The sequence below is a fragment of the Geotrypetes seraphini genome, chromosome 5 (genome assembly GCF_902459505.1).
Source record: "Geotrypetes seraphini chromosome 5, aGeoSer1.1, whole genome shotgun sequence".
In the NCBI taxonomy this organism is placed as follows: domain Eukaryota; kingdom Metazoa; phylum Chordata; class Amphibia; order Gymnophiona; family Dermophiidae; genus Geotrypetes; species Geotrypetes seraphini.
This window is the reverse complement of record NC_047088.1, coordinates 268,031,845-268,054,037: the sequence shown is the minus strand read 5'-3', so window position 1 is coordinate 268,054,037 and position 22,193 is coordinate 268,031,845. Positions and strand designations below refer to the sequence as shown.

General features: G+C 42.9%; 1 protein-coding gene across 3 annotated transcripts in view; it reads left to right on the top strand.

Moving 5' to 3' along the window:
• Positions 1 to 22,193, top strand: part of DNAJB2 (DnaJ heat shock protein family (Hsp40) member B2) — a 246,423-nt gene that overhangs the window by 193,447 nt on the left and 30,783 nt on the right. For all 3 annotated transcript variants that reach the window (XM_033946760.1, XM_033946759.1, XM_033946761.1), the window contains one exon: positions 12,418 to 12,488. In XM_033946760.1, the coding sequence (XP_033802651.1) occupies positions 12,418 to 12,488 (71 nt within the window). The remainder of the gene's footprint in view (positions 1 to 12,417; positions 12,489 to 22,193) is intronic.

Sequence of the window (22,193 nt, the reverse complement as noted above, 5' to 3'; positions counted from 1 at the left end):
TTTTGTTTTGCTAGCTGAAGTATTTCTAAGACCTGTTGGTGGCGCAATAGTTTGAATATAAATGGCCTTGGCAGATGTTGATTTTCTCCTTTTTTCATAGGCACTCTATGTGCCCTTTCTACCTCTATGGGATAGTTTGTTTTTATTGGAAGTAGTTTGGGAAGCAGATTTTCAATAAAGGCTACCGGATTTCCCTTCTCTGCTCCTTCTGGTAATCCAATCAAACGGACATTACTTCTTCTTTCTCGGTTCGAATAATCTTCAATTTCTTTAGTAAGTAGATCTATTTTTTTCCTATCTGCTCGACTGCAGCATGCTTCTTCTTCTACAATCATCATTCTTTCTTCTAGGTTATTAGATTTTAATTCCAGGAGATCCATTTTTTTGTTTAATGTGGAAACTTCCTCCGATATATTCGTTACTTTTTTAGTTAAAATTGATAACATTTCTTTTATTTCTTTCAGTTCTTTTATTACTTCTACATCTGCCATCTTTAAGCCTGATTCCTGTTCCGGTTTTGCTCTCTTACTGCTTCCAGACATCGCAAAGTCATTCTTGTTTTGTTTTCCTGTTGCCATCCTTTTATCTTATCTTCTTTATTTAGTCTAAGCACTTTTTTTTTTTATCCAATTTTAAATCTTTTTGACTTTTTCCGGACTTTCAAGGTCTTTTCTCTGGAGCTCACTTATTAGCCGACCTTCCTCATGCGCGTCCAAGCCACCTCTTTCAGTGCTTGTATTTCAAGAAGAGCCAACGTGGCCAGCGTTTCGTGGGTAACAGTTCAAACCCACTGCATCAGGGCCAAAGTGTATAGGAATCAAGCCGCTGTAAATAGAACATCAAATTAGCAAACCATAGTAATGTTGTTATAACTTATATATTAATGATGTCTTACTTACTATTCTGTATAGTTCGGCAGCAGTCTTAATGCAATAACAAAATGGCGACAGCCTCTATTTAAAAAACTTGGCAGCGTACTGACGTCAGTCTAAATCTCAAATTTCATTGGAGCATAACTACTCGCTCTATTATTTACTCAGAAAAAAATGGTAAACATTGTAGAACCCAATCCAAATAAATTTAGTAAAAATGTTGCCACTCTATTTGCTTGTTTCAGGCCATTAGGATACAAAGTATCCAGCCGGCTGATCCAGCGCTGTTCGTGCTGGGCGAGTATACGACGGAAATTACCACCCCTTCTGTCAGGTTTAACCACTTCTATAATGACAGCCTTTAGTGAGAAAAAATCATGTTTTTTAGCAATACAGTGTCTCGCTAATGGAGCCCCCACGTTTTGATTCTTAATATTGCTCTTATGTTCGATAAGGCGAACATTAAATTTCCTTGATGTTTGACCTATATAAATTAAGTCGCAGGGGCATTTTAAAGCGTATATGACCCCTTGGGTCTTACAATTGGAAGTGTGGTTAAGAATATATTTTTTATTATCTTTTGGATTCTGAAAAGTGTCCTTGCATATCATTAGCACACACATCTGACAACCACCACAAGTTTGGTGACCTTGTGTTCCATTCACTGTATTAATCGGGGTTTCTATGCAACATGTAGGGCATAATATTTCTTTCAAATTTTGATTCCGGCGATATGCTATCCTAAGAAAGCAACCTTTGAATGTTCCTGCTATTTTTAATATCTCCCAGTGTTTCCTAAGGGAATGAGCAATCTTATAGCTATTGTTGGAATATGTTAGTATACATGTCATGACTTTCTCACTTGCCTTAGAAATTTTCTTATTCCTAGGGGTTAATAGAAGTTCCCTATGATTATACAGGGCCCTTTTGTATGCTACATTGATAGTTTTTTCAGGGTAACCACGTTGTAGAAACTTGATTTTCAAAATATTTGCTTGTCTTTTGAATTCAGCATCCGAAGTGCAGATTCTTCTGATTCTCAGGAATTGAGAAAACGGTAGACTTTTTCTAAGTGAACTAAGTTTTCCCACTAGGGTATTTCAATTTAGGATATTGAAAAGTCTTCATTGGTTGCCAATTCAATGTAGAATTGAATATAAAATTTTTACAGTTGTTCACCAAGCAATCTATGGGGTAACACCGTGGTATTTAAGGCAGGCTTTGAAATAATGCATACCTTGTAGAACGTTAAAGTCAGAATCTGCCATGAGGCTATCAATATTCCGGTTTGTCCTACTTTACCGAGGTACGTTGGCTATCCTGAGAAGAAAGAAAGAGGGAAGAAGACTTTCTCTTTTTGAGAGGAGAAGAGTAGAAGACATATATTTGGTTAAGTATACATTATTTTGCTCTGAGCTTTGATAGGTTTGGGGAGAAAAGCTCAGTTGTAGGTTCCCTTCTATAGACAGTTTAAATCTTAAAAGAGCAAACTTTACTTAGCTAGTCTCCATAGAATAATAGCCTTTTATAGTTCTACAGTTTTGTAAGCTTGAACCTTCTGCTAGAGATAGCTTCTGGCAGGCAGAACAGGGTCTGGCTTCGTCTCCATTCCCTTCCGCCCTCCCCTAGCTCATTTCTTTACTTATAGTCTTAATTTATTGTCAATATTTCTAATTAGGACAACAGGAGAACTCTTTATATTTCATTACCTGTAAAAAAATCAAACAGTAAATAAGCATACAATATAAACATGACTATCTAAGAAACAAACACTAAATAAAGCATATAATAAAATCCTTCACGGCTCTCTATACTAGTCTAATATGTTTCTAGTAGCTTAATAAAGTTAATTAATTAATCAGCTCAATACTAAGATGCAGACAGTAGTCCAGCAGCAAGAGGGTTGCTATCCAGCCTTTTGCACTGAGTATCACATGTATGAATTTCTCCCGGTTGACGAGAAGTTATATTTGTGTGCTCACTGCAAAGAGCTCCTAGCTCTCAGAGAACGAGTATGTTCCCTTGAGGCTTGATTAGCAGACTTGGAGGAGCTGAAGGAGACAGAAGTACATAGAGGAGACCTACAGGGATGTTGTAGAGAAGTCCCACCTCCAGTCTGGTTGCCCCTGTGCTGCCTTGGAGGAGAGTATCATCCTGGTGAAGTAGGAAATAATCCTGTAACTAGGACCTGCCCACCAGCGGATGCAATATCTTCTTGCACCGAGGATGTGTCTCCAGGAGCTTTTGCCCAGGTGGGAAGGGTTAGGACAGCTGTTGTAGTTGATGATTTGATCATTAGGCTTGGTGGGTGTGAGGATCACCTGGTCACTTGCCTTCCTGGTGCGAAGGTGGTGGACCTCACGCACCACATAGATATAATTTTAGATAGTGCTGGGGAGGAGCCAGCTGTCTTGGTACACATAGGTAACAATAACATAGGAAAATATGGGAGGGAGGTTCTGGAAGCCAAATTTAGGCTCTTAGGTAGAAAGCTGAAATCCACCTCCTCCAGCGTAGCATTTTCAGAAATGCTCACAGTTCCATGTGCAGGACCCAAGAGGTAGGCAGAGCTCTGAAGTCTCAATGTGTGGTTGAGACGATAGTGCAGGGATGAGAGATTTATGTAGCATTTTCAGAAATGCTCCCAGTTCCATGCACAGGACCCAAGAGGTAGGCAGAGCTCCGAAGTCTCAATGCGTGGTTGAAACGATGGTGCAGGGATGAGGGATTTAGATTTATTAGGAACTGGGCAACCTTCTGGGAAAGGGGGAGCTTGTTCTGAAAGGATAGACTCCACCTTAACTGGGATGGAACCAGGCTGCTGGCACTAACATTTAAAAAGGAGATAGAGCAACTTTTAAACTCAGATGTGGGGGAAAGCTGACAGTCGCCCGGGACCCTTGAAGGATATTTTTGAAACAGGATATTTAGGGAGTCCCAGTAGAGAGGTTCCAATAATAGTGAAAGAAAGCCAGGAGGGTTTAAGCGGAAGGCAGAGTAAAAGACTCATATTTTCCCTGTCTTCTCAGCAGCCTGAAGTTACAAGGAAAAACCACAATTTGAAGTATCTGTATACAAATGCTAGAAGCCTAAAAAATAAAATAGGAGAGTTAGAGTATATAGCACTGAATGATGAGGTAAATATAATAGGCATCTCAGAACCCTGATGGAAGGAGGACAAGCAATGGGATACTGTATTACCCAGGTACAAATTATTTCGCAAGAATAGAGTAGATCAAATTGGAGGGGGGTTGCGCTATATGTTAAAGAAGGAATTGAATCAAATAAAATAAACATTCTGCATGACATAGATAGCAGTATGGAATCCATATGGATAGAAATTCCATGTGTAAAGGGAAAGAATATATAAAGGTTGGGTTATACTACCATCCCCGTCCCCGGGACAAAATGAGCAGACAGATGAAGAAATGTTTTCAGAGATTAAGAAAGCTGAAGAATTGGGCAACAGTACAATAATGGGTGATTTCAATTACATAAATATAATTTTAAAAAAGACATGTGCTAGCACTAGTTTGGGGAAGCTTATCTCACTAACGTTGTGCCAGTTACTCACTGAAATACATCTACCCCTCACATGGGTAGAAGGTCAAATTTAAATGTGAAGAAAAAAATATCTCAGTTCGGCTTCATGGATCTTAAAAAAAGATGTAAACCAATTCAGAACTAGACCTGAAATTCCTATTGAATGTAAATGGTCAAGTAGCAGTTGAATACTGTGGAGAGATCCAGTGATACTAAAAGGATTAAATTCCCTGTATCTTGTGAACCACTATTAATCATTTCTGTGATGCTACTAGACATATGCAGTGCTGTATTCAAAACATAGAAGAGAGTCCCTGCTCAAAAGAGCTTACAATCTTGTCAAGACAGACAAACTAGACAAGAAGGTGCATCAATACACAGTGCTCAGGTGGGGGAATAACAGAGGGAATGATAAAGACAGATATTGGTCCTTAGTAAGTAGGGGAATTACAGAGAGAATGATAAAAATATTGATGCTAGAAGGCGGGTTGGAGTTTGGAACAGAAAGCATCTTCAAAGAAGTGGGCTTTTAGTCTGGATTTGAATACTACCAGAAATGGAGCTGGACGTACCAAGTCGGGCAGTTTGTTCCAGGCATACGGTGAAGTATGAAATTCACTGTTTAATGCTGTTACAGTGGTCTCGGTGCTAAGATGAATGTGGAATTCTCTGTTGCGGATGTAGCACTAGTGTATCATCTATGAATTTGGCTAATTGCTCAAAGACCACGCCAAAATCAAATACCACACCATACCAAAGCCATCTGCTTCCACACTGCTCAGCAAAATGCATTGATGATCATCACCCTTCCATCTGGCAATCATCCTCACAATGGAGAAATCCTCTAAAGTGCTAGGCTGCATCCTAGATGACACTCTTATGATGGAAACAAAAATCTCCAACCTTCGAAAAAAGACCATCTTTACCTTGCGACAACTGAGACTCACTAAGCCATACTTCTACCCACATCATTTTGCTCTGATTGTCCAGATGATGGTCTTGCCTCAACTAGACTATTGTAATTCCGCTTACTCGGAATCAACACTACTCTAATCCACAGATTCCAGCTCATCCAGAACACAGCTGCAAGACTAATATTCAACCTAAAGAAATATGAGTTGATCTCAGCCCACATCAAACAATTACACTGGCTACCCAGTGTTCTCCCTAGGGCCTTTTAGCCGGGTGGTCCGCCTGGGTAATTTAGATGACTGCCCAGCTAAATTCTGCTGCTGCCGCCGCTGCTCAACATAAAAAAACAAAAAACGGCTTGGAGAATTCACACCTTAGCCCGTAGCGAACTTATGCTCCGGAGCTCTAACGTGTGCATGCCGGCTTCCCTTCTCTTCCCTCTGAAACCAGAAGTTATGTCTGGTTGGGGGGGGGGAAGAGAAGGGAAGCCGGCACGCAAATGTTAGAGCCCTGAAGCATGCGTTCGCTGTGGGCTAAGGCGGGAGACAAGTCAGTGAAGCTTACAATTTGCTCTTCTTGCTGCCGGGTCCTGCCTACTTTCTGTTTCCGCGAAGGCAGGACCAGGCGGCATTTCTCCCAATAGGTCATCGCGATCTTGGGCTGATCAGTATCTTCCAAAAACTCTGTCAAATTTATTTCATCTGTTACCAGGTGGTCCACATCCTGGTCGGATTGTATTTTCTTCTGCGGAATATAATAACAATTATTTATTGGGAAATTTTCCGCATTATGTAATCCCAGTATTTCTTTGAAATATTTCCTTAACAATATTTCCGGAGATAACAAATGAGTCACTGGGAAATTAACCAAGCGGAGATTCCTCGCTCTATGCATATTTTCCAACATTTCCATTTTAGAGTGTAACACCGTAGAATCCTTAACAGCAGATACTGAGACAGCTTGCAACGTATTACTTTGAGTTTCAACCAGACCTAATCTTTTATCCAAGCAACTTAAATTAGAATCCACATTCTCAAACTTTTGAGCCACAGAGTGTGAATAATCCAATGTTTGTTTCACAGATTCTCTGAGAAACCCTTCAACTCTAGAAATACCTAACCACAAGTCTTTGAGGGTAATATCTTGTTTTTCCACTGCTTGTGGTTGCTTCTCTACTACACCTGAAAATTCAAGTGGTTTAGGTATTTCAGTAAAAGCCAGTTTGCTTATCTGAGTAGAGGATACTACAAAACCAGTAGAAATAGCGGGAATATTGTTCCCGCTACCACCAGATACTGGATGAAGGGGGGTGTCCTTTCGAGGGGGCTCAACGATGCTCTGGATGTGGGAGAATTCATGTCAAGTAAAGTTTGTACTGGAGTTTCTGTGGGAAATGTCATATGTCTGTCCATAGGACCAGAAACAGCAGGCGTTGAGCTCTTGGGCTTGATTTTTCTTTTACCCATAATATCAGAATAAAGTTATACAACCTGAACTCAGCTCCCGGGCTCCACGTTGCTCCAAGGGGCGAGTCCTGCCCCTTAGGGCATGCCCCTTCGACTACGCCCTGCGGCCGCAACCGCAGCAGCAGTGTCAAATTTAAAGAAATTCAAAGGCAGGGAGGACGGACCCAATGACGTCAAGGGTCCGTCTTCCAAGGTGCCTGCCCAATTCCACCTCCGGGCCCTGCCGTTGCTGCGGGCTACACGGGGCAGCGTTAAAGGTCTCCTCTGGAGTCCCGAACAGAAAATAAGCAGCTCCCAGTCTCTCCGCGGCAGCAGTGTCAAATTTAAAGAAATTCAAAGGCAGGGAGGACGGTCCCAATGACGTCAAGGGTCCGTCTTCCAAGGTGCCTGCCCGATTCCACCTCCGGGCCCTGCCACTGCTGCGGGCTACACGGGGCAGCATTAAAGGTCTCCTCTGATTAATTTTCCCCACCACCAAATTTCCCCGTCCCGCCCACCCGGCTACTTTTTCATACCATCCAGCTGGAAATAATTTCTTGGGAGAACACTGTGACTACCCATACCATCGCGGATAAATTTCAAAGTATCATGTATCCTATACAACATACTTCACGGAAACTCAGCTGCCCCCCTTATCCAACTATCCGCAATGGTGTGGTCCGCCTCTAGAAGAATCCTCAATAGAATTCAGCTAAACATGCCATTCACAAAAAATCTCCACTACAGGCGAATCTTTCACTCCTTGCTTACCTTCCTGGGAATAAAGAATTGGAATTACCTCCCAGATGCAATCAGATTGGAAACTACACTTTATTCCAGAAGAAGCTGAAAACTCTTCTATTCAACAATTAAATCTATATGCTCCTTCTATCCCTCCCCTTTTCTCTCAAACCTCTCAGTCAGTCCTCCCCAGCCTTTCCCCTCACTCTCCTTTCACTGTAAGTTGCCTATAGCCTGCACCGGTTTGTGCGACACACAAATTGAAGATTAGATTAGATTTTAGGAATAATACATAAATTTGAAATAGGACAGTAGTTCTCGGGTTGAAGTGATGAGAATGATGAATTTTTAAGAATTGGACATATCGCTGCTGTTTTCTGGTCTAAAGGAATTTGACCAGTGGAGAGACTTAGGTTAACCAAGCCTTGGGATTTTTAGCCAGCTGGAAGGAGTTGGGTTAAGCCAAGAAGTAGCAAAGTGAATTTTAGAAATTAATTTTGAAAGCTGTTTTAGGGAAGGAATAGAAAAAAAATATGTGGCTAAACCACTTTGCCATAGAATCGAAGTTGGAGTTAGGGCAGTATTAGCCAAGAAGCTAGTAGATTTCCTGAGATTTGTAACCTTAGTGTTGAAGTGCATTGCAAGAGATAATGCTGAAGGCATAGGTATAATCCTATGAGGAGGGGATAGTCTGTTTGTTTACTATAGAGAAAAGGGGTTTAATTCTGTTTCTATCTGTGCTATTTAGCAACTTTGAGAAATATTGGCATTTAGTCAAAATGATTTGACTAGTATAGTATTTTGTAGCCTCTCAGAATTGAAGCATAGATTGGGGTGTTTGATGTTTGCGCCATCTGTGTTTGGCCCTATGCATCTGGCAACGTAAGAGAAATAGACCATCGTGGTATCATGGATTCTTACTTCTACATTTCTGATTAGTCTCTTAAGGGATGAGAAAAAAGTGGGGCTAGGTTTTCATTCTAGCACTTTGCAGCATCATTTTAAACTGTGATTCAAATAATCTGTTGGAAAATGAGAAGATAGTAGTGGATAGAAGGTGGGATCATGATATAAAAAGCATGACTTGGATAATTGCATATGGTTTATGGTAGTATGTAACGATGAATGGGAAAAGGTATTAGAATAAGTAATGATCAGTCAAAGGGAGAGGAGTTGCCTAAAGTAAAGATATTGAAAAGGTAGCTAAAGAATGGTAAGATCAAATCTAATGTATGCCTAGCTACATGGGTTGGAAAATGCACTTGTGTTTGTCTAATCCCACATTGTTAAGAAATGAAAGAAAATGTGATTAACAAGGATGAGAGGGAATGTCGACAATGAGTCTTAAAAGTCTCCTACTATTAAGAAGTCTGGGTAGTGGATAGCTGTATCTGCTAAAGTTTGTAACAAAGACTCCCGAGTTGACCGAGGGTAAGAGGATGGAAGATAGCAACAGAGAATTGTAAGAGAAATGAGAGCTACAATATGGAGTGCTAGTAATTCTGGGTAAGTGAATTGCAATGAGGGTAGGTAGTTCGGAAGAGAAATTGCAATGCCGCAACCTTTTTTTGATCTATACATGGTGAGAAGTGGGAATATTTTGGTAGAGATTACAAATCTTCCACATCTCTAAGCCAGGTTTCTGTGATACATAAAATGTTCAAATGATGATGAACAAGGTCGCTGACATGTGCAATTAACTAAATCGATATTAAAGATAATGTTTCAGCGTTAATATTAGTTTGGGCCTTTGGTAACTGACAGAAAAAGGTTGCCTAAAGGAGCAGGTAGATCCCTCCCTATGGATAGAGGCAGTTTAAACCTGGGTCACTAAAACCCGAATGGGGAGGTGACATTATTAGTGAGGAGAGTAACCCTTACCTTATCTAGCTCTAAAGGAGCTTGCCCAAGGAGCACGTTTTGTATGGTTCACCACTGTCAGTTTGAATTGGTAACAGGAACTCCCTGGTTCCATGATCAGGCTTGCACAATTGGCTGACTTTACACAGGTATGGGTCGGAGAATAGAGCTGAAAACAGGAGAGCACAATTATAATCGCACAATACTAGTGTGCTAGCAAGTGAGAGTGATTTACTTGTGAAATAGTGACTTCTATTCCGCTCATACCTTGCAGTTCTAGGCGGATTACAAAGAAGCTAACTACATTTCCAGAAGATTTGCAAGTTAGATAGAGGTATACATGGTAGATACTTTGGAGAGAGAAAAACAAACAAGAGGGGTGAGACTATTTGGGGGGGGTTTACAAGGGAAGAGAAAGGACAAGGGGAAGAGTTAGTGTTATGATCATTTGACCTCCTAGATTTAAGATCTTTTTCATTTCTGAAACTAAAGCTACCAAAATGGTTATTTTTATTTGATATACTGCCTTTCCTCTACAGATATCAAAGTGCTTTACACTACATTGAATAGTAATCAGGTACCCTAAGCATTTTCCCTATCTGTCCCAGAGTCACAAGGAGCAGCAGTGGGATCAAGCCTGCCATCTCAGGGTGCCGAGGTGGCAGTTCTAATCAGTACTAAAGAAAGAGGAATATGAACCAATCCAATTTACCAAGAAAATTGCTGAACCGTTAAACATTAGTGCCCCTGGGTATACTAGAAATTGGATGAAAAGTACTAGCTAGAGTCATGCCTAAGGTGACCATACGTCCTGTTTTGAACGGGATAGTCCCATTTTCGGATCCCCTGTCCCGTTGTCCCCACACACAACTTTGGGATGCCAAAATGTCCTGTTTTCAGGGACAGCGTCCCGAAGCTGTGCGAGGGGACAACGGGACAGACGATCGCTTCCTGTCCCTCCATGCCGCACCAAAAAAAAAAAAAAGCCTCCCTCCAGGCCCAATTTAAACCTCCCTCCAGATCCACCGCCTCTGCCCCTTTGCTTACCTCCCTGCAGCTAATCGCGCCCAGAAGCCTTCTTCCCGACGTCAATTCTGACGTCGGAGAGGACGTTCTGGGCCAGCCAATCGCTGCCTGGCTGGCCCGGAACGTCCTCTCCGATGTCAGAATTGGCGTCGGGAAGAAGGCTTTTGGGTGCGATTAGCTGCAGGGAGGTAAGCAGAGGAGCAGCGGTGGTGGACCGGGAGGAAGTTTAAATTGGGCCTGGAGGGAGGCTTTTTATTTTTCCACAGTAGGGGGGGGGGAAGGAGGTAGGCAGGCAGGCAGGCAAGCTGGCTGGCTGGCTTTTGTGCGGCAGAGAGGTAGGTAGGTAGGCAGTCAGGCTGGCTGGTTTTGGGGGAGGTAGGCAGGCTGGCTGGCTTTGGGGGAGGTAGGCAGGCAGGCTGGCTCTGGGGGAAGTAGGCAGGCAGGCTGGCTTTGGGGTAGGTAGGCCGGCAGGCTTTTTAGGAGGGGGTGGGACAAAGGTTGGAAGGCAGTGAGGGGGGACATAGGAAGGAGGGATGAAGGAAGGAGAGAAAGAGGCAGAGAAGGGGGGGTTGTAAATAGAAGAAAGACTAGAGAGATAAAGGCCTGGACCAAAGGGGAAAAACAGGAAGCAGAAGCAGGACTTTGGTAGGTGCAGACAGAGGGGTAGAGCCCTGAGGAAGAGCAAAAAGAGACAAGATCATAACAGAGGAGGGAGAGAGAGGGAGACCTGGAACAAAGGTACAAAGGAGAACTGACACTGGATCTGGGGGCACTAAGGATATAGGAAGGAGGCACTGTGGACACTAAGGACATAGGAAGGAGACACTGGGGGCACTAAGGACATAGGAAGGAGGCACTGGGGGCACTAAGGACATAGGAAGGAGGCGCTGGGGACACTAAGGACATAGGAAGAAGGCACTGGGGGCACTAAGGACATAGGGAGGAAGCACTGGGGGCACTAAGGATATAGAAAGGGGCACTAAGGACATAGGAAGGAGGCGCTAGGGGCACTAAGGACATAGGAAGGAGGCAGTGGGGGCACTAAGGACATAGGAAGGAGGCACTGGGGGCACTAAGGACAAAGGAAGGAGGGAGGGAATATAGAAAGGGACAATTGTTGGGCCTGAGTGCAAAAAGAAATGAAAGAAAGGATGCACAGTCAGAAGGAAACGCAACCAGAGACTCATAAAATCACCAGACAGCAAAGGTAGGAAAAATGATTTTATTTTCAATTTAGTGATCAAAATGTGTCTGTTTTGAGAATTTATATCTGCTGTCTATATTTTGCACTATATTTGTCTATAGTTACTGAGGTGACATCTTTGAAAACCCTCTAATATAAATGATAATTAACATTTTCTCTGTGTATAGTGTGCTTTGTGTTTTTTAAAATTTTATGGTTACCATTATGAAATAATAAGATATTGTGTGTACATGAAAAATGAATAGAAGAAATTGGGGGTGGGGCTAAGGTGGGATGGGGGCAGGGCTAGGGTGGGATTGGGGGTGGGGCTAGAGCGGGACTGAATATTAATAGATGTCCTGTTTTGATGAAAAAAATAAATGGTCACGTTAGTCATGCCCTGTCTCCCCACTTTGGAAGCAATCCTCCAAATGTCTAATATAAGATACATTTTAACTAAATGCTGTATCAGGCATCCTAAGGCCCTTGGCCCTAGCAAGAAACAAAAAATCGACTTAGGGAGCAAACACCTCCCTTGACTGGAACTCTTAGAAGTTGAAGTATGAAGAGAGATTGTTTGACATCCACAATCATTCATGGCCAAAGGAGCTGATTGGGTGCCTGAGGACAGCAAATGAGAACCTCAGAACCAAATGATAAACTAGAGCAACCAAAAGTTAAAGAGGTCTGTTTGACTCATAGTGAGGTTCCAGTGTGGAGTGTATGTACAAGTGAAGTGGAAAGTCATCTTTCCACTGTGGCTATACATGCATGTAAGCGGTTGGGCTAGTAGTACACCCTTAGTAAATTCCCATCTTGCGTTTTTGTTTTCTAGGATCATTGAGAATGAACAAGAGCGGATAGAAGTGGAAGAAGATGGACAGCTGAAATCAATCAAGGTTAATGGTAAGGAACTGTCCCTCGACCATCGATAGACACGAAGGCAGCTAGTAGGACAGGGCAGGAGAGCAAACAAGCAGCTGTTTCTTTCAAATTTCAGTGCACTGGAATAAAACTTTTTTTTAATGTTGCTTTCCTCTCTTTTTGGCATCTGGGATTTTTTTTTTGTATTGCCTCATTGTGTTTTACCTTTTCCATTGTCATCTTAAGGGCCACAGATATTTTTCTCCCTCTGAATATTCATATTTCCTGGGTTTAATTCCTCCTCCTCCTCCTCCCAGGGCCTGTGGTAAACTGTTACTGTACATCTGCTGCTAACTTATAGTTTTACAAATGATGGGATATCCAGTTAAAGAAATAGAATTATTAGCCCTGAGAAATACTTTCTCATCAAGGCTGGTTTTCTGCATATCTGCAGTGGTCTCAGTATATGAGGAGTTGCAGAAAGATCAGAGGCCATGCATTTGAAATATAAAAAAGATTAATGTTTTAAAGAAATGCTGTTTAAGAATTGGAGCTTCTTATGGTAAGTACAGTAAAACCTTGGTATGCAAGTGTTTTGCAAGACAAGCAAGGTTCTCTCTCTCTCTGACCCTGCAGCAGTGTAGTGATTGTTCTAAACAAGCCAAGGTCTTGCAATACGAGTACATACAATATTTTGTATTAAAGTTTTTGGGTTGTGGACTCTCCATTATTTCTTATGGGGAAATTTGCTTTGATATATGAGTGTTTTGGATTACAAGCATGTTTTCGGAACAAATTATGCTCGCAAACTAAGGTTTTACTGTAATTGTAATGTTATTTGTAACAAGAAATCTCTAAAGGGACAGTTTTCAGCTTTGAGAGTTGAACATCTAAGTTATATATCCTTATGAAATTATAGTAGACTGAGCACTTAAATCACAAGATACTTAATATCCAAAAATGAGCAGGGCCAGAACAAGGAAAAGAAACACTAGCTGCCTAACTTGGCATATCTAACTATTATCAGAACACACCTACCTAGTCCTGGTTGCCTCAACAGTCATCTACTTCCCCCAAAGTATAGTATGAGACCCACTGTCCCTCCTCAGCTTGATTTAAAGAAAAAGGCTGGCTTCAGTGCATCCTCCCTTCTTACCACATATTTTAAAAAATGCAGGCCCAAGCTGCCCCTGGTGAGATACAGGAAGATGTAGGTTTACTGCCCACTCACTCACTCAGAGCAGTGCTGGGCTTTGAAACGGTAGAGGGTTAGTCCTCCAGCTGGTTTGGCAGAGGGACCCTTATTAGAGGAGTCTTTGGTGATAGATGTGGTGTATTTGAGTGAAAATTTTATGATCTAGAAAGAGAGAGAGAGAGGGATCGGGTGCTCAGGCCTTCATTTTTATTCAGACTACAGGGGAAGGAGAAGATTGCTGCCTTTTGGGGGTGAGGGTTCTGATAAAGGAAAGCTGTCAAGTATAATTTTGATTAGGTTGCCTAAGTCATAAAAAGGGCACCAATGTTTGGATATACACAATTTGCAGTTTATTTTACAAAAGAAGCCACTACTTCTACTACTATTTATTATTTCTATAGCACTGAAAGGCAAATGCAGCACTGTACATTTTAATATACAATAGACAGTCCCTGCTCAGAAGAGCTTACAGTCTAATTTAGACAGGCCATTTCAGGGTTGGGAGCTTATGGTAGGGGAAATAATACAGTGGGTATAGCCCTTTTCAATTAAATGCCTGCAGAATAAGCACATATATTTAGTGACAAGTACATTTAAAATAAAGTGGGCTCACTCAGATCTCTGTATATGCAAATGGAAATACTTTTATACCTTTGGAACCTAAACATGTTAAGTACTGTATTTTTCACTCTATAAGATACACTTCCCCCCCCCCCAAAAGTGGGTGGAAATAATGGTGTGTCATGGAGTGAATACTAACTAACCCCCCTCCCCTCCCCTACCTTAATTCCTCCTGCGGTCCATCACTTTAGGGAAAGAGCTTTCAGCCTCCTGCCCTTCCATCCAGCTTTCTCCCCAGAGGCAGCAGCAGAGTCGGAGTAGCAAGAAGGCAGGTGCAAGTTTTTCGCTTCCTGCCTTGCCGCTCCGTGAATGGCGGTCCAGCACTGTAGGACAGGAGCTTTCAGTCTCCTGCCCTTCTCTCCTGCTTTCTCCCCCTGAGTGGCAACAGCAGATTGGCAAGCAGGCATGTGTGAGTTTTTCGCTTCCTGCCTTGTCCCACGCCACTCTGAATGGCTGTCCCACTCGAACATAAGCTGTAGTGAAGATGGCCGCATGAGTGAGTAGCTCCGTTCTACCCTCGCTTTCTTTTTTTTTTTTTTTTTTGCTCCATGCCTTTTTTTGCTCCTTACCTGCCGTTGGCTCTTTTTCTTTTCTCGGAGAGTTTTTCTTTTCTTTTTTTTTTTTTGACTTGAAGACCACGATCCTTACTCGGGCCCGGGGATGCGAGGATCCAGGGGTGTGCGGCCTGCATTGAGACTCTGGAGGTGAGTGCGCCGAGACCCTGGCCTCAGCTAGAGAAACTTTTTGTGCTGCGAGGGAGAGAGTGCCAGGGCCTGGACTACCCAAGGAGCAGCGGCTCTGGACCGGGGTAGAGGGAGTCACGTTGCAGGACAGAAGGAGACGTATGGGCGGGACACAGACACCGACTGAAGAAGGCGCGAGCGCCCAGGGGTAGAGAGCAGGAGAGGCTCGGCAGGTGTTGCATGGGGGTGGGGGGCGTGAACCACGGACAGGAGCCGAGCGGGTTAGAGCACATGGGACATGGAGACATCTGGGGAGCCGTCGCAGAGGAGACCACAACGCTAGACGCCTGGAAGACGCCAACCGTGGGCCTTCCGCCCAAGGAAAAGCATGCTCTCCAGGTGGACTCTGATTGTTTTCCACCGGCTCTTAGGCCCTCTGGGTGATTGAGACATTTAAATATATCACGGGTCGTATCGAGGTGGAAGAGGATATCTTCCGTCTTATTGGACCTTCGTCCACCAGAGGACATCCGCTGAAAATCAGGGGAGGGAAATTTCATGGTGACTCCAGAAAATATTTCTTCACTGAGAGGGTGGTTGATCATTGGAATGAACTCCCACGGCAGGTGATTGAGGCCAACAGCGTGGCAGATTTCAAAAATAAATGGGATATTCATGTGGGATCTCTAATGAGGTAAGGGCAGTGGGTGGTGAACAAAATCAAGGAGAAGGGTCACTAGAGTGGGCAGACTTGATGGGCTTTGGCCCTTTTCTGCTGTCATTTTTCTATGTTTCTATATTGTGCTGGCAGTAAGTTTGAAGTGTAGTGGTGGTGATGACACTTCTTCTTTGATTTTCTACACTCTTCAGGGCAGCTCTGCTGTTGCTGGGAGCTGCCCCAGCCCAGACCAGCGGCTGTAGGGGAGACAGAGGGAAGTGCGTGGGAGACGAGCTCCGCCTCCTGACGCCCCTTGCAGCGCCTGTTCTTGATTCTTCCTGACTCCCCTTGCAGCGCCATCTTTTGATTCTTCCACATTCTAAAGTGCGGCTCCATTGTCGCCGGGGAGCTGTCCTCACCCAGCCCAGTCCAGCTGCTACAGGGAAGGCAGAAGGGATGAGCATGGGAGACAAGCTCTGCCCCCCGACGCCCCTTGCAGTGCCAACCTCTGCTTTCCTACATCCTGCAGGGAAGGCAAAAGGACGAGTGTGGGAGACGAGCTCTGCCTCCCGATGCCCCTTGCAGCGCCAACTTTTGTTTTCCTACATCCAGGAACCACCCCAGCTCAGCCCAGACCAGCGGCTACAGGGGGGGAAGAAGGGAAGAGCGTGGGAGAAGAACTCCACCTCCCAACGCCACTTGCAGCGCTTACTTTTGACTTCCTACTTTTTTCAGGGCAGCTCTACTGCTGCCGGGAGTTACTCCAGCCCTGCACAGTCCAGTTGCTGCAGGGGATGCAGAAGGAAAGAACGTGGGAGACGAACTCCACCTCCCAATGCCCCTTGCAGTGCCAACTGTTGTCTATCCTTATTCTTCAGGGCATATCTGCTGTTGCTGGGAGCTGACCCCAGGCCTGCCCAGTCAAGTGGCTGCAGGGGAAGCAAAAGGGAAGAGCGTGGGAGCTGAGCTCCGCCTCCCGACGCCCTTTGCAGCACTAACTTTTGATTTGCATCATTTTTCTGGGCAGCTCCATCGTTGCTAGGAGCCGCCTCAGCCCAGCCTAGCCCAGCGGCTGCAGAGAGGCAGAAGGGAAGAGTGTGGGAGATGAGCTCTGTCCCCCGACGCTCCTTGCGACGAACAAAACCAAAAAGAGCTCAAACAGTCAGGAATTACAGGCAGCAACACAGACAAAACAATAAACAGACAATATACTCAGTCAAGACAACCCTCATGATGAAGCCCTCTCTTATTCCTATACTTCCTCTCCTATGCCTCTCCACCTTCGCAGCCTTACACAACTTATTCCCCAACAGTAACACCAATCCCCATGAAACTACAAGCAACGAAGACCAGTCCACCAGAAACTCAAAACCATTCGACAGAATACATAGGACAATCTCGGCATATCCTTCCCATGCTCTGGAACAAACACAATCACAACAAACACCAAAAACAAACAAATCCTAAACCCCTCAACAACCCATTACTTACAAAATGCTCAACAAAACTTAACAAAATCATCATCCCTTGCATATATGTTAATGCTAGATCAGTGGTAAACAAGCTTTTCATCCTAAATGACCTAATCACATCCAATGACATTACTCTGACATTCTTCACAGAAACATGGCTGGAAGACCTCAAAAGCCCTGAACTCCCTCACCTCTGCCCACAGGGTCACAACATTCTTCATCTTCCCAGAAAGCTTAAATGAGGAGGTGGCCTGGCAATAATCTACAAAAACTCATACAGCATCGCCGAGACAGATTCAAGCTCCCAACCCGACCTAGAATACATCACCTGCAAGCTCAAAAGCGAGCACAACCTCACATACAAGAACGTCAGAATTCTCCACAAGAACGTCAGAATCCCTAGCACCAATTCAGACTCCATCACAAAAACGATGGAAATAATAACAAACCTCACTTGCCAACATGACAAACTAATCATGCTAGATGAGATCAACCTACCCCTTGAATCTGCAGGAAATAAAGAAGTCACTAAACTCAAGTCTCTTATCAAGGACTGCCAAATCACAATCATACCTTCAGGCCCCACCCGTGAAAAAAGCCATTCCTTGGACCTGCTTGCATCCTTTTCCCCTAACTTAGTCAACAGGGCCAAATGGTCCCCTGTCCCAAGGAAAGATCACTTTCTCCTAGAATTCTGCCTAAACCTAACTGACATAGACCTGAACTCCAAAGCCACCAAAGACACAAGATCAGTCCGCAGGAAAATAAGACCTGATTTCTTCTGGAACTTAGTGTCAAAATCACTCCCTCCCCCCACAAATAACACCACCTCAATGATAACCATCTGGAACAAAATCATAGCCAAAACCCTGGCTATTGTATCCCCCTCCACCCACGCATAATAGAATCAACCCAAACTTTGCCCTGATTTACAGAGTCCTTAAGACTAGACAAACAACTATGCAAATGTCTAGAGAGGAAATGGAGGAAAAATAAGACACCAGAACTCAGAACACAATGGAGAGCAGCCATAAATAAATATAGGGACAATATATCCGAAACAAAGAAAAACTACTAGGCCAGTAAACACAACTGACAGCAAAAAACTGTTCCGTCTAGTATGACAACTGACATCCCCCCCAAACCAAGAATCTGCATGCAACCCTCTCCAATAAAATCTCAGCAGATTTCTTGCTCAACAAAGTCAAATTGGTCCAATCGGAAGTTGCTAAGACAGCCACAACAAACACTTCCCAACCCAACTATGCGGAATACACTGAACCCATAAAAGTTGACCAGATCTGGTCTTCATTCACCAACATTTTCATCCCTGACACCAATAGACTATTATCAAAACTAGCCTTACGAAGCAACCTCCTCCATACCTTTCTGCATCTCCACATCATATCATTAACGGGCTCATCAACCTACTAAATAGTTCCCTGAACCAAGGGCATCTACCCAAACAAATGGGCAAAATAGCCTTAACCCCTGTACTGAAAACAGCCCAAGCAGACCTCTCCATAGCATCCAACTACAGACCGATTGCTGGCATTCCAATCCTCACTAAAATCCTTGAGTCCCATGTCATCAAGCAGCTAGCCTCATACATAGAGCAACACTCATGCCTCCATACATCCCAATACGGCTTCCGGAAAAAGCAGAGCACCGAGCTCCTCATCACTCTAACGACTAAAATCAAACAGTTGCTAAGCTCGGGTCATCAGGCAATACTGCTTCAATTTGATATCTCCACAGCCTTCGACTCTGTGAACCACCAATTACTCCTAACCAAATTCTCGGAAATCGGAATAACATGGACTGTACTAAAATGGTTCACCGACTTCCTACAAAATCGTGAATACTTGATCAAAAGGTAAGAATCATACTCTTACCCCTGGAAGGCATTCTGTGGCGTCCCACAAGGCTCCCCATTATCCCCATTCCTATTCAATTTATTCATGAGCTCACTGGGACACATCAAAATGGAAGATGAAACTGTACTATCTTATGCCGATGACATTCTCCTCCTCATCCCCATAACCAAAAACTATCCTAATATTGCCAAAAAAAATCTCAAACAATATAGATAAAATTCAAACCTGGGCAATGAACAACAAGCTGAAACTGAACGCCACCAAGACCAAAGCCATTGGTTTCCGCACCACACAACCGCACATTTCTAACCTCACTCTTCCATCAGGCATCACTCTCATCATGGAAAAATCCACCAAGGTACTAGGATGCATCTTAGACGATATTCTCACAATGGAACCACAAATTTCTAACCTTCGGAAAAAGATCATCTACACTATGCATCAACTGCGACTCACAAGACCATACTTCCACCCACACCTTTTTGCTCTGATCATTCAGATGATGGTCTTACCACAACTGGACTGTTGCAACTCTGTCTACCTTGGGATCAACACTACTCTCATCCACAAACTGCAACTCATCCAGAACACAGCCGTTAGACTAATCTACAAATTAAAGAAATTTGATTCAATCACAACCTTCATCAGGCAACTACATTGGTTCCCAATTTCATCCCGGATAATTTTCAAATCGTCAGATATCCTACACCAGATTTTATACAGAAATTCAGCAGCCCCTCTTATTCAATTAATCTCTACTGCTTGATCGATATAAAAAAAAAGTGCAGCACAACAAAGAAAAATGGGGAGACCCAATAATCCACAGTGAAAACAATCCACTGATGAAAATAAAAACAAGAAACTGTGGATCCAGATGTTCTGGAGATAATTTATTAAACACTGACATATAAAACCATGAAAATTCAATTAAAAAAGTACAATGATAAAAAATACAGTGATAAAAATCCAACCGGACCCTACACGGTCCATGTTTCGGTGAACACGCCTTCCTCAGGGGGGTCCAATGGTTTGCAAACTCACATATAAAGAATTGGACTGAAAACAATCTATTGTCTTTAAACATGTGAGCAAAGAACACCGCAGGCAAGCTACTTCAAACTACACTACTTTCAGAAAAAACCTGAAGACTCATCTCTTTGACAATTAACTAGGTCCCTCCTCTTTCTTCTCCATGCCCCCTTCCTCTACTACTTTCTCCTTCCTCTTTGATCTGTCGCCTTGAGCCTTAATAGGTATGTGCGACTCACAAATGGAAGATTACATTAGACATATAGTATTGTTGACAGTATTCAATTTACCAGTCAAGATGCCTTCCCCCTCACTCCTAAGTTACACAGTTCCCCCACTCATAATATGTGACAATAAAATGATCAACACTCTGGAGTTGTCGAACCTTCACCTGTCTCTTGCCATGTGTGAGGGACAGACCGCACAGGTCAGTCCAGCATTGGCCACAGCTTCCAATATTCTTGCCCAAGGTAATGCCTCGGCCATATTGCGTTTTCTTCGTCTTTCTATTTTAAGCATCCCCTGTGCCGATCCCATGCATTTTTGAATTTGTTCATTTTACTGTACCGCCTCTCTCAGAAGGGAGTTCCAAGCATCCACTACCCTCTCTGCAACCTCTATTCATGTCCTTTAGTTCTGCTGCTCCTATGTCTCTGAAAGAGATTTATTTGAATATTAATACCTTTCAAGTACTTAAAGGTCTGTATTATTTCAGACTATTTGCTTTCGCTTCGGTAAAAGGTTGTTTATACAAACAATTTTTCAATAGAATCCTCACCTGTCAGGCAGCTTTGTGGGATAAAAACTTTGGTAATTTGATTCTAAGATCTGACACCTATCTAATTTTTAGGAAATTGATAAAAACTTATTTCTTTTTGAGAAATTTTTTAAATAATTGATTTGTAATTCACTGTGAATGTGCAGTATTCTGGTATTGTAAACCACTGAGTTGCAAGGTAGCTGCAGTATATAAATGAATTGTTTTGTTTTCATACCTCTCCTTTTTTCCAGCGTATACATATTCAAGTTCTCCAGTCTCTTCTCATACATGTTTCAAGTTTTGAATTTATTATAGCTAGATATACTGCTTTAAAACCAAAGCGGTTTACATTGTACAAAATTTTAAAAACCAAAAAAAGAAATAGTTAAAAACAGGGGAAAGGGACATATAGATACAAGAATTCAATTGACAAGACACTAAACAGAAGGGAAATGGGAAAGGGTAACAATTCTCAAAATAAAATGAGGAGGTAAAGGAAAAGACTCAAATGAACCCTTTTATCTAAATCCCAAATGCATTCCTAAAGAGAAAGGTTTTAAGGTTAGATTTTAAATGATTAGAATTAGTGGGTATGACTACAGAATAAATGGTTTTATGTGCTGAGTCATAAAATGTCGAACGGATGGAACTGTAAGAAGATGTTGTTGAGATGATCTAAGAGACCATGAAGTTTCATAGGGATTCAAAGTTTGTCGATAAACAGGGAGGAGTTATTGACCCAAACATTGAAAGCAAGAAAAAGATGGGAGATGGGCAACCAATGGGCCTTTTTAACATCTTATGGCACAAACCATGTACCATTTTTGTTGCCTTCTGTGAACCACCTCAAATCTTTTACGTCCTTGTAGAGATATGGCCTTCAAAAGTGGGCACAGGACTCCAAGTGGGACCTTCCCAATGACTTGTACAGGGGCATCAATACATCCTTTCTGCTGATTATGTCTCTCTCTATGCAGCCTAGCATTCTTCGGGCAACAACCACCTCCTTCAGACTCCCATCACCCATCATCTGTTCTGATCTGTGAGTGTCACATTCTGCTCCCCAAATGCATCAAGATACCACTGGTTTGGTTTCTGACAACATAGGTCTATGCAGTGTGTTGACACCCTGAAGCAGCCAAAAATGTGAAACGCTAGCCATCATCGGTGTGACAGACCTTTTCTAATACAGATAAGCCTTTCATTTGTTAATTTTTGAAATTTCAGTGGATTTACTTGCATTGCACAGAGCTCCGATTCAATCTGTATACAAGGAGAAATTTTATGCCTGTGAAATTTTACCCTATAATACCTGTCATTTTGTGAATGTAGGGTGGAGGTTGGGATTGGAGGCTTTTTCCTTCTCATTTTACATTTTATTGGTTGCTATGCTTTTTTGGGCATTTGTGCTCCTATATTAGTGTCTATGATATACATATGTCCCTGTTTTGT